Source organism: Nomascus leucogenys, chromosome 2, assembly GCF_006542625.1.
Source record: "Nomascus leucogenys isolate Asia chromosome 2, Asia_NLE_v1, whole genome shotgun sequence".
NCBI classification, from domain to species: Eukaryota; Metazoa; Chordata; class Mammalia; order Primates; family Hylobatidae; genus Nomascus; species Nomascus leucogenys.
The window spans coordinates 153937679-153954010 of record NC_044382.1 but is presented as its reverse complement, the minus strand read 5'-3'; the positions used below and the strand labels follow the sequence as shown (position 1 = coordinate 153954010).

General features: G+C 48.7%; 1 protein-coding gene across 13 annotated transcripts in view; it reads left to right on the top strand.

The window, feature by feature from the left end:
- Window positions 1-8500: 8500 nt before the first annotated feature.
- Window positions 8501-16332, top strand: part of KLHDC4 (kelch domain containing 4) — a 62341-nt gene continuing 54509 nt past the window's right edge. For 12 of the 13 annotated variants that reach the window (XM_030819883.1, XM_030819882.1, XM_030819861.1 and 9 more), the window contains exons 1-2: window positions 8501-8700; window positions 12274-12365. In XM_030819883.1, the coding sequence (XP_030675743.1) occupies window positions 8602-8700; window positions 12274-12365 (191 nt within the window). In that variant the 5' untranslated portion in view covers window positions 8501-8601. The remainder of the gene's footprint in view (window positions 8701-12273; window positions 12366-16332) is intronic. The other variant, XM_030819910.1, reaches the window with a different exon arrangement.

Sequence of the window (16332 nt, the reverse complement as noted above, 5' to 3'; positions counted from 1 at the left end):
TTCATTTACCCGGGTGTGATGGTTCACGCCAGTAATCCCAGTACTTTGGGAGGCCGAGGCGGACAGATCACTTGAGGTCAGGAATTCGAGACCAGCCTGGCCAACATGGTGAAACCCTGTCTCTACTAAAAAAATAAAAATTAGTTGAGTGTGGTGGCGCAGATCTGTAATACCAGCTACTCAGGAGGCTGAGGCAGGAGGATTGCTTGAACCCGGGAGGCAGAGGTTGCAGTGAGCCAAGATCATGCCACTGCACTCCAGCCAGGGCGACAGAGCAAGACTCCGTCTCAGAAAAACCTCCTCAAAACCCACCATTTAAAAACGAAGCAATGCTGCCTTTTAAGGAATATGGTAGACACAAGTTATTTGGACCATTACTGTCATTCAAAACGACTGAAAAATACTGGATAAATGTTGAAATAACATCAGAAAGGCATCTGAAAGCTAGTAAGGAATTACCAAATCAGACCTTAATGGAAAGTAGCAACAGAAACAGGCCACTGGGCTCTGAGACAGCTTTTACTTTCACGCATGACCCAGTCTTGCCATACTAACCTTTGGTTTTGACAGCCTCCGAGGGCAAGAAAAACGTCATCAAATCCAAGGGTGTCCAAGGTGGGTTCTAAGAGAGAACTCCCCAGATTAAGCCAAGATTTCAGGAGTTCTGCCCCAAAAGGGTAAGACGGAAGCAGGCATCACCCTACCCCCATGACCTGAGGAGCCACAGAAATCAGCTCAGTGCTATGGGAGGCAATCTCACAGCCCAGCCAATTTTTATATTTTAAGTAGAGATGGGGTTTTGCGATGTTGGCCAGGCTGGTCTTGAACTCCTGATCTCAGGTGATCCACCCACCTCAGCCTCTCAAAGGGCTGGGATTACAGACATGAGCCACTGCGTCTGGTCCCCATAAGCCTTTTAAGGAACCTCCTAGAGGCTGGGTTTCAGACAACCAAAGTGACAAGATAGCAACAGAAAAACTGCTGGGAGTCTAGCTGGACATTTTCCCCTTGGACCAATCAAATGAATGCTGTGGCCTCATTTCCTAGAAAAAAAAATTCATACAGTTACAAGGGTTTGCAGGCTCTAAATAAGACAGCAACCCAAACATGCTTTACCAGCAGCCTTGATAAAGTGTGGTATATTCACCAGACTCAGAACGCACAGGAATGAACTCCTGATTCACGCACAGGACCTTCACGGATGAATCTCAGAGTGAGGCTCAGGGAATGAAGCCAGAGCTCTCCGCCACCAAAAGAGTCCATCCTGTAGGATTCCTTTTTCTTTCTTTTTTTTTGAGACCGAGTCTAGCCTTGTCACCCAGGCTAGAGTGCAGTGCCACCATCTCGGCTCGCCGCAACCTCCGCCACTCGGGTTCAAGCAATTCTCCTGCCTCAGCCTCCTGAGTAGCTGGCATTACAGGCATGTGCCACCAGGCCTGGCTAATTTTTGTATTTTTAGTAGACACGGGGTTTCACCATGTTGGTCAGGCTGGTCTTTAACTCCTGACCTCAGGTGATCTACTCACCTTGGACTTCCAAAGCGCTGGGATTACAGGTGGGAGCCACTGTCCCTGGCTGTAGGATTCCATTTTGTAAAACCCTAGAAAAATGCAAACTAATCAAGAGTTTCTTTTCATTTTATTTATTTATTTATTTATTTATTTATTTTTGAGCCTGTGTCTCGCTCTGTCACCCAGGCTGGAGTGCAGTGGTGCGATCTCGGCTCACTGCAACTTCCATCTCCTGGGTTCAAGTGATTCTCCTACCTCAGCCTCCCTAGTAGCCGGGATTACAGGCGCGCACCACCGTACCCAGCTAATTTTTGTATTTTTAGTAGAGACAGGGTTTTGCCATGTTGGCCAGGTTGGTCTCAAACTCCTGACCTCAGGTGATCCGCCCACCTCGGCCTTCTAAAGTGCTGGGATTACAGGCGTGGGCCATGGTGCCCGGCCAATCAACAGTTTCAGAGTATATATTAGAGATTGCTCGGAGATGCGTTTACAGGCGGGGAGAAAACATTACAGAGTCGCATGAGGAAGCTTTCGGGTTGATGGAAATGTTCATTTTGGCGATTGTGGTGGTTTCAGGGTGTACACATATGTTGTGAAAACTGATGGTATATATTGGAGTTATCTCGTCATATCCAGCTAAATTACATTTGAGAGACAAGGAAAGAAAAGTACCCGGGACACAAAGCCCTTGGCCGGGGATTCTGTTGCAAGCCAGCTGCCAAGATGTCCTGCTGTCACCTTAAGACCAGCTTTGCCCCAGTAGCTGCTGAAGCGCCGTGCTGTGACTCTGTGACTAGTTCTACCACCCTCACTCACCAACCAGCTCCCAAAGACTTTGCTAGTGCCAATGAGTTTTATTTTGAAACATTATGGAACATTTCTCTCTTTCTCTCTCTCTTTTTTTTTTTTTCAGACTGAGTCTTGCCCTGTCGTCCAGGTCCAGGCTGGAGTGCAGTGACGCAATCTTGGCTCACTGCAACCTCTGTCTCCTGGGTTCAGGCGATTCTCCTGCCTCAGCCTCCCGAGTGGCTGGAATTACAGGTGTGTGCCACCACGCCCAGCTAATTTTTGTGTTTGTAGTAGAGATGGGTTTCACCATATTGGTGAGGCTGGTCTTGAACTCCTGACCTCAAATGATCTGCCCACCTTGGCCTCCCAAGGTGCTAGGATTACAGGTGTGAGCCATCACGCCCAGCCACATTTCTCTTTTGGTTTTTATTTTTGAGACGGAGTCTCACTCTGTTGCCTAGGTTGGAGTGCAGTGGCATAATCTTGGCTCACTGCAACCTCTGCCTCCCAGGTTCAAGCAATTCTCTTGCCTCAGCCTCCCGAGCAGCTGGGATTACAAGCTTACGTCATCAGGTCCAGCTAACTTTTGTATTTTTAGTAGAGACGGGTTTCACTATGTTGGCCAGGCTGGTCTTGAACTACTGATCTCAAATGATCCACCCACCTTGGCCTCCCAAAGTGTTGGAATTACAGGCATGAGCCACCACGCCTGGCCACATTTCTCTTTTTAATAAAACCCCCAACCTTCTCTTTGTTCTTTGGACTTGCTGAATTTCGCCCCAACCTGTGGATATACCTCAAAATGTAATTCTATGATTCCCATACAAGATGTTGTGTTTAGAGATCCATCTCTATATTTTTATTTGACCTTGATAGTATTTTTTTTTTTTGAGACGGAGTCTCCCTCTGTCGCCCAGGCTGGGGTGCAGTGGCGCGATCTCAGCTCACTGCAAGCTCCGCCTCCCGGGTTCATGCCATTCTCCTGCCTCAGCCTCTCCAGCAGCTGGGACTACAGGCACATGCCGCCATGCCCGGCTAATTTTTCTATTTTTAGTAGAGACGGGATTTCACTGTGTTAGCCAGGATGGTCTCGATCTCCTGACCTTGTGATCCACCCGCCTCGGCCTCCCGAAGTGCTGAGATTACAGGCGTGAGCCACAGCACCTGGCCAGACCTTGATAGTATTAATACATATTAAATTCTACAGTTTAATGTATTGTTTTAATTACAAGAACATCACTTATTGCTTTATGCTATGACATTGGAAAATCGGCCGGGCACGGTGGCTCATACCTGTAATCCCAGCCCTTTGGGAGGCCGAGGTGGGTGGATCACGGGGTCAGGAGATCGAGACCACGGTGAAATCCCGTCTCTACTAAAAATACAAAAAAAATTAGCCGGGCATGGTGGCGGGTGCCTGTAGTCCGAGCTACTCGGGGGGCTGAGGCAGGAGAATGGCGTGAACCCGGGAGGCGGAGCTGCTTGCAGTGAGCCAAGATCGCGCCACTGACCTCCAACCTGGGAGACAGAGTGAGACTCGGTCTCAAAAAAAAAAAAAAAAGAAAAAGAAAGAAAAAAATTGGAAAATCTTCATGAAGAAGATGGGACACATGTTTCCAGGTTTCCAATTTGGAACTTCAAGGCTGACAAATTCCATACTCGTTTCTCGTCATCCCTTGAGGCCCTTCCTGAGTGGGTGGCCCTTCTTATAGGGCAGGGGACAACTGTAGATCCCTCTGGCTCCTCAGCACCCACCTGCCTCACCCCAGCCACCTGTGCACACTTGAAATATATACAGTTTATTGTATATAAGCAACACATAGATAAATCCCTGATTATAGTTGGAAATCTTATTATTCCTCTCTCTGGAATGGATTCAAAGAAGTAGGAAAAATTAAGTAAGGCCGGCATGGTGGCTCACGCCTGTAATCCCAGCACTTTGAGATGCCCAGTCGGGTGGATCACGTGAGGTCAGGAGTTTGAGACCAGCTTGGCCTACGTGGTGAAACCTTATCTCTATAAAACATACAAAAATTAGCTGGGTGTGGTGGCAGATGCCTGTAATCCCAGCTACTTGGGAGGCTGAGGTAACAACTTGGGAGCCGGAGGTTGCAGTGAGCTGAGATTGTGCCACTGCACTCCAGCGTGGGTGATAGAGTGAGACTCTGTCTCAAAAAAAAAAAAAAAAAAAAAAACCTTTGTGTTTTACTTTTTTACTTTCCTAAGCTTTATTATTGTTTCACTTGATTTTCCCAAGAATCCTGTGTAATAGGTGAACTAGTTCATTATTCCCACTTTCCTGCTGGGAAACGTGCAAAGAGCCACGTAATCCATACCGCACTTGAAAGAACCTTCCAATCACATTGATTTACTTGTGGTGAGGATAATTAGAAGTTAGCATATTTTCCTACAATTTAATCTATCAGTAATAGATTTTTTTTTCTCTTCTGCACTTCAACTTGGAGGCAGCAGAAGGCGCCTGATCACACAAAAGATACACTCTAAAAGTCAGGTATAGATTAAAGATAATCCATTAAAGTTTCAACAATGTGAATTTTACCAAAATAGAGCCTTGTACTTAATCTCTTGACTATTTTAGGATCTGATCTCATTTTAGATGTTCTATTCCTTGTCTTTCTCAGTATGAGAATTTCAATCTCAAGTAAATCACCATGACACCTCTAATCCAAGAGCCTTCTAATTTAGCTTCAAGCTTCTTTCAGATAATAAAAGTATTAAACCCCCCATCAACCAGATGCTCCTAAATCTTCAATAGGTCATACGCTCTCCCTGTCTCTGGCCTGAAGTGGGCACCACTGTAATGTATTGCAGACAGATGTGCTGTGAATGAAGAGCCTTTTTGCTTCAAGTGCGTTGCCTCAGGGTTACCCAGCATTTTTAGAAAAATATTAAAGGATTAGGTATGTTCTTAAAGTCATAGTACACTAGAGGGGACAGAACTGTTTCCCCAGGGCAATAGTGAGGATTTAGCCTTTTGTAGTTCATCATAGACGATAATCATGCCTGGATGCCCAGGCTGGGTTTCTGTGAAATTCTCCAGCTCCTTTCTGCTCAGCTCCTAACTGGCTCTTTTTTTTTTTTTTTTCTACCACCACACATGCTTCCTACAAGCAGTGCTGGAGACCATGGTGGCCTTCAACCAGTGCTATCTTTTCTTCTCATTATTTCCCCAAATTTCATTTTTCTTCTTAAAGAACTAGGTTTATGGACAAGGCTTGGAGTTGGTTGGAAAATCATTCCTCCTTGGCTGCTCAGTGACTAGTCATTGATTGGATCTAAGGTAACTTTTTTTGTTTTTGAGACAGAGTTTCGCTTTTGATGCCCAGGCTGGAGTGCAATGGCCCGATCTCGGCTCACCGCAACCTCTGCCTCCCGGTTCAAGCAATTCTCCTACCTCAGCCTCCCGAGTAGCTGGGATTAAAGGCGCATGCCACCACACCTGGCTAAATTTTTTGTATTTTTTTGTAGAGACGGGGTTTCACCATGTTGGCCAGGCTGGTCTTGAACTCCTGACCTCGTGATCTGCCCACCTTGGCCTCCCAAAGTGCTGGGATTACAGGCATGAGCCAGTGAGCCCGGCTGAGTTAACTTCTTCTTCTTCTTCTTCTTTTTTTTTTTTTGAGACAAAGTTTCGCACTGTTGCCTAGGCTGGAGTGCAATGGTGTGATCTCGCCTCACTGCAACCTCCGTTCCCCAGGTTCAAGCGATTCTCTTGCCTCAGCCTCCCAAGTAGGGATTACAGGCGCCCACCACCACGGCTGGCTAATTTTTTGTATTTTTAGTAGAGACAGGGTTTCACTATGTTGGCCAGGATGGTCTCGAACTCCTGACCTCGTGATCTGCCCATCTTGGCCTCCCAAAGTGCTGGGATTACAGGCATGAGCCACTGCACCTGGCTGGTAACTTTTTTTTTTGAGACGGAGTCTAGCTCTGTTGCCCATGCTGGAGTGCAGTGGTGTGATCTCGGCTCATTGCAACCTCTGTCTCCCAGGCTCAAGCCATTCTCCTGAATCAGCCTCCCAAGTAGCTGGGATTACAGATCCATGCCCCCGTGCCTGGCTAATTTTGCATTTTTAGTGGAGACGGGGTTTCACCATGTTGGTCAGGCTGGTCTCAAACTCCTGACCTCAGGTGACCTGCCTGCCTTGGCCTCTCTAAGTGCTAGGGTTACAGGCGTGAGCCATCACACCTGGCTGGATCTAAGATAACATCTTTTGTTTTTTTTTTTTTTTGAGATGGAGTCTTGCTTTGTCACCCAAGCTGGAGTGCAGTGGCGCAATCTCGGCTCACTGCAACCTCTGCCACCTGGGTTCAAGTGATTCTTTTGCCTCAGACTCCTGAATAGCTGGGACTACAGGTGTGTGCCACCACACCTGGCTATTTTTTTTTATTTTTCATTTTTAGTGGAGACAGGGTTTCACCATATTGGCCAGGCTGGTCTTGAACTCCTGACCTCGTGATCAGCCCGCTTCAGCCTCCCAAAGTGCTGCGATTACAGGCATGAACCACCGCGCCTGGCCTAAGAGAACTTTTAAAGGCTGACTCACACACAAAGTAATAAACTAGATTATTTCCTGATTTATGCTTTCCCTTTGCCAAATTTTGGCTTATCCTTGTCCTTAATTTGCCTTATTCCTTGATTACCAGTCCAAAGATGACATCTTCTAAGTAGTGATAAGCACTTTTACTCTGCCCTTTCAAATCATAACAATCCATGCACTGCAGATGATTTTGCCATTTCTTACGTAATGTGAGGCAAATCCTAGAGTACAATTTCCTAGCAGGGATTTGGATCTTACCCATCTTTATTTCTCAGGCTCCACAAATTGAGTACCCGTTCAGGGTGCTATCATTAGCTCTGGCCTACCAATGAAGAAACAAAAGGCCTCCATGTTAGGACATTTGAGGACATGTCCTTAGTACCTAACAGTGTCTGGCACATTTTAAATGGGAAGGTGGAAGGGGCCGTCTTTTTTTTTTTTTTTTTTTTAAGATGGAATTTCGCTCTTTTGCCCAGGCTGGAGTGAAGTGGCTTGCTCTCGGCTCACTGCAACTTCTGCCTCCTGGGTTCAAGCGATTCTCCTGCCTCAGCCTCCCAAGTAGCTGGGGATGCCCAACACCATGCCCGGCTAATTTTTGTAGTTTTAGTAAAGACGGGGTTTCACCATGTTGGCTAGGCTGGTCTCGAACTCCTGATCTCATGATCCACTCACCGCGGCCTTCCAAAGTGCTAGGATTACAGGAGTGAGCCACCGCGCCCGGCCGGGACTGTCTTACTTAGGCTCTGCAAATTCTTGTAATTGTGTGAAATTTTTTTCTGGGAAAAAAGCACTCATTTGATTGGTCTGAGGGGAAAAAATGGGGCTAGCCCAAGAGTCACCCACTTAGGCAGTTCTACACAGGCCTAAGCAATGTGCCTTAACAGGGTGCACGTGCACCCTGGGAAAACTCAAGAGAAAGCCGGACGTGGTGAGTTCCTGTGGTCCCATCTACTGGGGAGGCGGAGGTTGCAGCGAGCAGAGACCGCACTACTGCACTCCAGCCTGGGTGACAGAGCAAGACCCTGCCTCAAAAAATAAAGATTAAAAAATAAAACTCAGAGGGCACGTCTCCTAGGACACGGGGACAAGCTAGGTGGGGGCACAAGTCGTGAGAATTGGCGAGCATGGCCCGGGTATGTCCAGCCGGAGCTGCCATCTTTTTTGTTTTTTGAAACAGGATCTCGCTCTGTCGCCCAGGTTGGGGTGCAGGGGCGCACTGCCGCCTGGAACTCCTTGACTCAAGCGATCTTTCCGCCTCAGCTTTCCGAGGAGCTAGGACCACTGGGCGCGAGATACCATGCCCGGTTAATTTTTTTTTTCTTTTGTAGAGATTGCGAGGGGGCGGGGGGGATGGTGTCTCGCTTTGTTGCCCAGGCTGATCTCGAACTCCTGGACTCAAGCGATCCGCCTGCCAAGGCCTCCCAAAGCGCCAGGGTTACAGGCATGAGCCACCGCGCCCAGCCCGGGGCCGGTCATGTTCTCCGGGGCCGGTCATCTTCTCCGGGGCCTTATGCAGAGTCCGCTGCATAAGTCCCCGAGGCCGCTGCCGAAGACGGAACTCCAAGACTGAACCTCGTAAAGCGCCCAGCCGCACCTCTCGCCGGAAGCGGCTCGAACTCGGGGCCGGAAGTGACTCCATTTCTGTGCGCCGAGCTCCGCCCCACGAGCACCTGTTTCCGAGCGGAGAGCGCGCGCCGTTTCCTCCCCTGGTGTCCTATCGCGGCTTGGGACCCGGCAAGATGGGCAAGAAGGGCAAGAAGGAGAAGAAGGGCCGCGGCGCGGAGAAGACGGCCGCCAAGATGGAGAAGAAGGTGTCTAAGCGCTCGCGGAAGGAGGAGGTGAGCGGGTCAGATCGGGCCTAGCGGCCCGACGTCGCGGCCGTGCAGCCTCGGCCAACTCTCTGCGTCCCCCGGCGTTGCGGGTCGCCGTGGGAGCCGTGCCGGCCCTGCGGGAGAGCTGGAGGCGGTAGGAACTGCCCCAGCGCCGCGTGCGGGCAGCCCAGACGGACCCGCCCCCTCCCGAGTCTCCACGTGTGTCCGTCCGCTTCTCGGAGCTGCCGCCTTTAACGTGCTTGCTTTTCGTCGTGTGGTGTCACGGGCGTTTTTCTGGGTTTCCTCCCTCTCGTCCCTCCCTCTGAAGGGAGTCGGGGTGGTGAGAAGAGGCAGGAGTTTGGTGTAGGACGACCTGGGGTTGAGCCTGGGGCTGCCTCTGCAAGATGTGTGGTCTAGGAGTAAGACTCTTAACTTTTCTGAACCTCACTCTTTTTTCGAAAGAGGGCAATAATCATCACAGCAGCCCTGAGGAGTGAGCAGCGGATGGTTAAGTGAAGAAGGCACTGGAGCCACGGGGTATCCCATAGCAGCTGATGGCGGCCATCACGGTTGTCTCCTTCCCTCTGGTCCTCAGCCCAGGGTCTGCAAGAGGATCCCTTCTGAACTTGGGGTTGAGTGTTCTGCGGCTGCTGCTCATGGATTCCTTAACTGGGGGCAGTTTTATGGCTTGCCGTGCGCCAGGCACAGCTCCCTGGGCTTTACTCCTCACAACCAGGTCAGTTCCCGTTGCACTGGTATTCCCATTTGACAGGAAGTCAGACCAACAGGTGAACCATGAAGTGGTATGAAACTGGGATGTGACCAGATGTCCTGAATCAGGAGCTCTTGACCACATTCCTTTGTCCCTTTTCTTCCTGAGTCATTGATCTCTCCGTGTCCTCATCTCTTAAATAATGGGGTTGGACTTTTCCCTCACACTCCTCTTAGGCTCTTTCTTTTTTCTTTTTTTTTTTTTGACAGAGTCTTGCTCTGTCGCTTAGGCTGGACTGCAGTGGCATGACCTGCTGGCTAGGGTTGTCGCACAGGAAGTCAGTTCATCTGTGTGGCATCTTCAGAATGGTGCTTGGCGGAAAGGAAGCACTCAGTAACCAGCTGTTACCTGCTTTCTGCTTTTTTTTTTTTGAGAAGGAGTTTCCCTCTTGTTGCCCAGGTGGAGTGCAATGGTACGATCTCAGGTCACTACAACTTCTGCCTCCCAGGTTCAAGCTATTCTCCTGCCTCAGCCTCCCAAGTAGCTGAGATTACAGGCATGCACCACCACACCCAGCTAATTTTGTATTTTTAATAGAGGTCTGGAACTCCAGACCTCAGGTGATGTGCTCGCCTCGGCCTCCCAAAGTGCTGGGAATACAACGTGTGAGCCCCTGTGCCCAGCCAGTTACCTGTCATTTTTACTCATCTTCATGTCTCCCTCTAGTGCCCAATACTAAGGTGATTGTAACGGTAGCTTCCCTTAAGAGAGAGAGCCTGTCAGGCCTGGGGTTTGTATGTTATCTTAATGAACCCTCAAAACAAACCTTTAAAATAACTGGGCATCTAATTAGGCTAGACCCACACAAAATCATCTCTTAAATTCAGCTGTGTCTGTAATGCAACCTAAACATGATAGTGGTATCCCATTCTTTCACAGTCCTGGGAATTATTGGGGGAAGGGGGACCTTGGGGACAGCTTGGAATTCTGCTCCCACAGAACTCATGTATCAGGTCACCTGGTTCGCACCTTCACTTGGTCCTGGCCTTTGCCTGTCTTTCCAGCTGTCTACCTGGGCTCACTCCAGCCACAATGCCTTTTAGTGTCCCAAACATGCCAAGTTCTGTCTGTGGTGTTACCTATACCCCAGCCATAGTCCGCCTGACTCAGCAGAGTCAGGCTTTTCAGCATGCAACTTATTGTCACCTTGGAGAGGCTGTCACTGGCTAGGCCACTGGCGTCACCCAGACCCTACCACCTTGCTCTTCTGTCACCCAATGATGATGAGGTTCAGTCAAGGTTAAAGACTGCTGTCTTCGAGTAGTAGCAGCAAAGCTTTCCTGGTACATAGACTTTAGTATTTGAACTGTTTAACCTCGTTGAGCAAAAAAAGCAAGTTGAAAGAATATACAATATGATACCATTTAATGACATTTTATTTTTTATTTTTATTTTTTTGAGATGGAGTCTTGCTCTGTCACCCAGAGCAAGTGTCGCAGTGGCATGATCTCAGCTCATTGCAACCTCCACCTCCCAGGCTCAAGCAATTCTCCTGCCTCAGCCTCCCGAGTAGTTTGGGACTACAGGTGTGCGCCACTGTGCCCGGCTAATTTTTGTATTTTTTAGTAGAGACGGGGTTTCACCATGTGGGTCAGGCTGATCTCGAACTCCTGACCTCAAGTGATCCACCTGCCTTGGCCTCCCAAAGTGCTGGGATTACAGGCGTGAGCCACTGCCCAGTCCATTTAATGACATTTAAAAATGTGAAACAATACTATATGTTGCTTAGGGATACACATGTGTAATAAAAGTGTGAGACTAATCACCGAGTTCCAGGTAGTGGTTACTTCAGGGAATGTGTGGGTGGGTACATGTGGGTGACACTTTATTCCTTACCCTGGGAACGGTACACAGGAGTGTCTTGGATAAAGTTCTGTAACTTGTGTGTTTTATATATTGCATAGTTTAGAATACTAAGCAGTGTACCCTGCTGACAGTCACCCCGAGATGAGAGGTGGACTGAAGGAAGCACGAGGTGGGGTGTGGCAGGCTGAGGGAACCTGGCGTTTTCATTAAAGGAACGGAGAGGACGCCGGTGTATCTTGGAGAGTGAGGCCAGGTGGGAGGTGAGGTTGGAGAGGTGGGTATGGGGGAGGGAAGATGGTCTGCAGGTGTGTGTAGCTGCAACAAGGACCCTGAAGGCTAGGAGGAACTTGAAATATCAGGCTCGGGTGTGGATGGGGGTGTCTCGTAAATGTTGGGAAATGGGCACTGAGACTGACGCAGGAACGCTGGGTTCCAGTGCTGCCCTCTGTGCTGGCACATCAGTGCCTTGAGTCACTCTTGTTGGTAGTAAAAGTTGAGACCTTCTTACACGGATAGACTGCAGCTGGTATTTGCTGAGCCCTTGCTGTGCAGGCAGTGTTTTAACCAGACACAAGTCTTGCTCTGGTGGAGCTCGTATTTTATTATTTTGTTGGGGTGGAGGAAACAAATAAGAGAAATATATGAGACACTGCTCCGCAGAGAGGAAGACAGGCAGGTGCGACGGCCCGGGCCTGGGCTCTGAGAGGTGCTGAGGGTGTCTGCGGTGAAGTCACGATGGGCTTGTCTAAGTGGAAGGTCTTGCAGGGGGAGCATTAAGGGTGTGGAGTGAAATAATAGTTGGTGCACACATCTACCCTTGAAGCAAACTGCCTTTGAGGTCAGGCTCTGGTTACTTTGGAATGTGTCAAACTCTGCATTTCAAACACAGGCACAGTATGTTACAATTCACAGACGTGACTGAGCCCAGTCGAATCACACTGACTGGAGGAAAGCTGAGCGGGCTGTGGCTCCGCGGCAGGTCCTGGGAACAAGTCTCACGTGTGCCTGCTTGCTTGCCCTAGGAAGACCTGGAAGCGCTTATAGCCCATTTCCAGACACTCGATGCCAAGAGGACTCAGACTGTGGAAGCTCCGTGCCCCCCACCCTCACCAAGGTGAGCAAGTAGCATTTTTCACATTCTATGTCTGTTTTGTTTTCTTCTATACATTGAAAAACTGCTTTAAATAGCACCAGGTTTCATAAATGACCGGGCACTTGGGAGATTTTCATTATTAAAACCTGTTCTCGGTCACTTGTTGCTGAAGAACTGGAATGAGGCTGTTGAGCTTTACTGTTATGGAACCTGGGAGCAGGGCCTCCAGCACAGCTCCTGCCTCCGGGCTCCGGTGCCAACTTTGAAAGCTCCTCCACTGGTCATGATGTGTGGATGAAAGTTTTGCCCCAGTGAGCTTTTCTTTGGTTCTTAAGGTATTTTAAAAGTGCGTATTGTCGGCAGAAAGCTGAAAGTCACCGTGGTTTTTTGATGTGTTTGTAATGCTTTCAAATTCTCATTTGAAAAGTTCGTTAAACATAAATTGAGTATAAGCCATTTTAAATGAATTTGAAAATTATGTGGAAACGTTCCCAGTTTGTAGGATTTCATACACGTATGGGATGAGCTGGAATGAGAAATGGTTTGCTTTATTTCCCTCAGTAGGAGATTAACCGTGCAGGATTCACCCTCTTAATAAAGCTGCTGCAGGCCCGAGTGGAAGCGGGGGTTCAGCCCATCGGGAGTGGGGGGGGGGTGGTGTCACAGTTGTGCTGCGTTTGCATTAATGAGGCGCATGTGGTGGCTGTGGTGCGCAAGTCCCACCCAGCGGCCTCAGGCAGGATTGTCATCACCTGCCCAGAGGTGGGAGGAGCCCGGTGATCAGCCCCTGAGCAGAGTGAGCGGTGTTGCAGCCGCTCTCAAAGGCCAATCAAGTGAAACCAATCACGCGAAAACTAACCCTGGTTTTTCACTTAATGTGCGTTAGGATTTGACTTTCCTTTTCCATTTAGTTTGCATGTTGCCCTCAGGGCCAAAGGTAAGTTACACGTGGTAGATGTACTTGTTTTTTTTTTTTTGAGATGGAGTCTCAGTCACCCAGGCTGGAGTACAGTGGCATGATCTTGGCTCACTACAAACTCTGCCTCCCAGGTTCAAGTGATTCTCCTGCCTCCCAAGTAGCTGGGATTACAGGCGCCAGCCACCATACCCAGCTAATTTTTTTATTTTTAGTAGAGATGGTGTTTTGCCATGTTGGCCTGGGTGGTCTCGAACTCCTGACCTTAGGTGATCCACCTGCCTTGGCCTCCCAAAGTGCTGGGATTACAGGCGTGAGCCGCTGTGCCCGGCTGTAAGTATACATTTTCATTTGAGTTGTTGGAGCAAGTAAATCCTTGATCTTAGGCTTCTGACATACAGCACTCCTGAGGAAAGCCACTTTGAATGGGGATTGGTTTTATTTTATTTTTTATTTTATTTATTTATTTATTTTTTTTTTTGAGACGGAGTCTCGCTCTGTCGCCCAGGCTGGAGTGCAGTGGCGCAATCTCGGCTCACTGCAAGCTCCGCCACCCGGGTTCACGCCATTCTGCCTCAGCCTTTCCGAGTAGCTGGGACTACCGGTGCCCGCCACCAGGCCCGGCTAATTTTTTTTTTTGTATTTTTAGTAGAGACGGGGTTTCACCGTGATCTTGATCTCCTGACCTCGTGATCCACCCGCCTCGGCCTCCCAAAGTGCTAGGATTACAAGCGTTAGCCACCGCGCCCGGCCTATTTTTTTTATAGAGACTTTTTTTTTTTTTTTTTTTTTTTTTTTTGAGACTGAGTCTCGCTCTCTTGCCCAGGCTGGAGTGCAGTGGCACATCTTGGCTCCTGGGTTCACACCATTTGTCCTGCCCCAGCCTTCCGAGTAGCTGGGACTACAGGCGCCCGTCACCACGCCCAGCTAATTTTTTGTATTTTTAGTAGAGACGGTGTTTCACCGTGTTAGCCAGGATGGTCTCGATCTTCTGACCTCGTGATCCGCCTGTCTCAGCCTCCCAAAGTGCTGGGATTACAGGCGTGAGCCACCGCGCCCGGCCCCATAGAGACATTTTTTATGTTGTCCAGGCTGGTCTCGAATTCCTGGGCTCAAGTCACTCTACCTGGCCTTTTACTTTTTTTTTTTTATGATATTTTAGAATTTTTCCATAAGTAATGTTGCCTGAAAGTCAGATTTCATGTCAGGATATAATTTAAGGTGTTGGCAGTTCCCTGGGTCAGCTGGAAATGCTTCCTAATAGGAGGGAGCAGTTATCCTGAGATTAAGACCTTTTGCTCGGTAACCTTAATAACTTCCAGCTTCCTGTTTCTGAATCATATTACTTTAAAACGTCGTGAGAATGACCAGTTTCTAAATGAGCATACCCTCAGGATTGGCTCTGATGTGACCTACCTGGAAAATGGGGGCATGACACCAGCTGCCTCAGTACCTCACCTGCCTGTGTGGCAGAAACACCTGGGCTGGTGCCACTGGTGGCTGGGTGGGGGCCTCAAAGTTTGGGCCCTGTGTAGATCATTTCCGAAGTTGTGTTTGGTACTTTTCTGCAGAAAATCAATAGGTATTCAGTGAGAAAAGATTCAGGGTCAGAGGAATTTGGGAAACACTGTTTATTCTTTTTTCTTCTGAGACGGAGTTTTGCTCTTGTTGCCCAGGCTGGAGTGCAATGGCACGATCTCGGCTCACCGCAGCCTCCCAGGTTCAAGGGATTCTCCTGCCTCAGCCTCCGGAGTAGCTGGGATTATTGGCATGCACCACTACGCCCGGCTAATTTTGTATTTTTAGTAGAGACGGAGTTTCTCCATATTGGTCAGGCTGTCTTGAACTCCCGACCTCAGGTGATCCGCCCGCCTCGGCCTCCCAAAGTGCTGGGATTACAAGCCTGAGCCACCGCACCTGGCCTGTTTATGCTTTTTAAAAAGTTTTTTTTCTTCTTCTTTTCTTTTTTGAGATGGAGTTTTGCTTTTGTTGCCCAGGCTAGAGTGCTATGGCGCGATCTCAGCTCACTGCAACCTCTGTAGGCAGGCTGGCCTCAAATTCCTGACCTCAGATGATCCAACCACCTTGGCCTCCCAAAGTGCTGTGATTACAGGTGTGAGCCACTGCACCCCACCTAAAAAGTTTTTTTATTGTGGTAAAATGTTTAACAAAATTTGCCATTTTATTTTATTTTTGTTTGGTTTTGGTTTTTTTGAGACGGAGTTTCGCTCTTGTTGCCCAGGCTGGAGTACAATGGTACTATCAGCTCACCGCAACCTCCACCTCCCAGGTTCAGGCAATTCTCCTTCCTCAGCCTGCCAAGTAGCTGGGATTACAGGCATGGCGCCACCATGCCTGGCTAATTTTGTATTTTTAGTAGGGATGGGGTTTCCTCTTGCTGACCAGACTGGTCTCGAACTCCCGACCTCAGGTGATCCGCCCGCCTGGGCCTCCGACAGTGCTGGGATTACAGGCGTGAGCCAATGCGCCTAGCCAAAATTTGCGATTTTAATCATTAAAACTGCAGTTCAGTGGGATTACTTTATGCCGCTGTGCAACCATTAGTGCTGTCCAGTTGCAACATTGTTTTATCACCCCAAATAGAAACTGTAGATCAACCTCTTCTAACTGGTGGCGCAGGACAGGTTTGAATGCAGCCTGACACGTATTTGTAAACTTTCTGAAAACATGATGAGATTTTTTTTAAGCTCATCAGCTATTGTTAGTGTTAGTGTATTTTACGTGTGGCCGGAGACAATTCTTCTTCCAGTGTAGCCCAGGGAAGCCAAAAGATGGGAGAAGTGTCTAGACCCTTCAAGGGTCGCTCATTATTTCCCCTCCCCCAGCCCCTGGTGACTTATGGTCCACTTCCTGTGCCTATGAGTTGGCCTGTTCTAGGTATTTTGCGTAAGTGGAGTCATAGAAGTGACTTCTTGTGACAGGCTTCCTCCACCTGGTATGTCCAGGTTCATCAGTTCGTGGCATGTGTGAGAACTTCATTTCTTCTGATGGCTGCATCCTGTTCTGTCTGTGGGTATGCCACACTGTGTTTTCCACTCATCTGCAGACCAA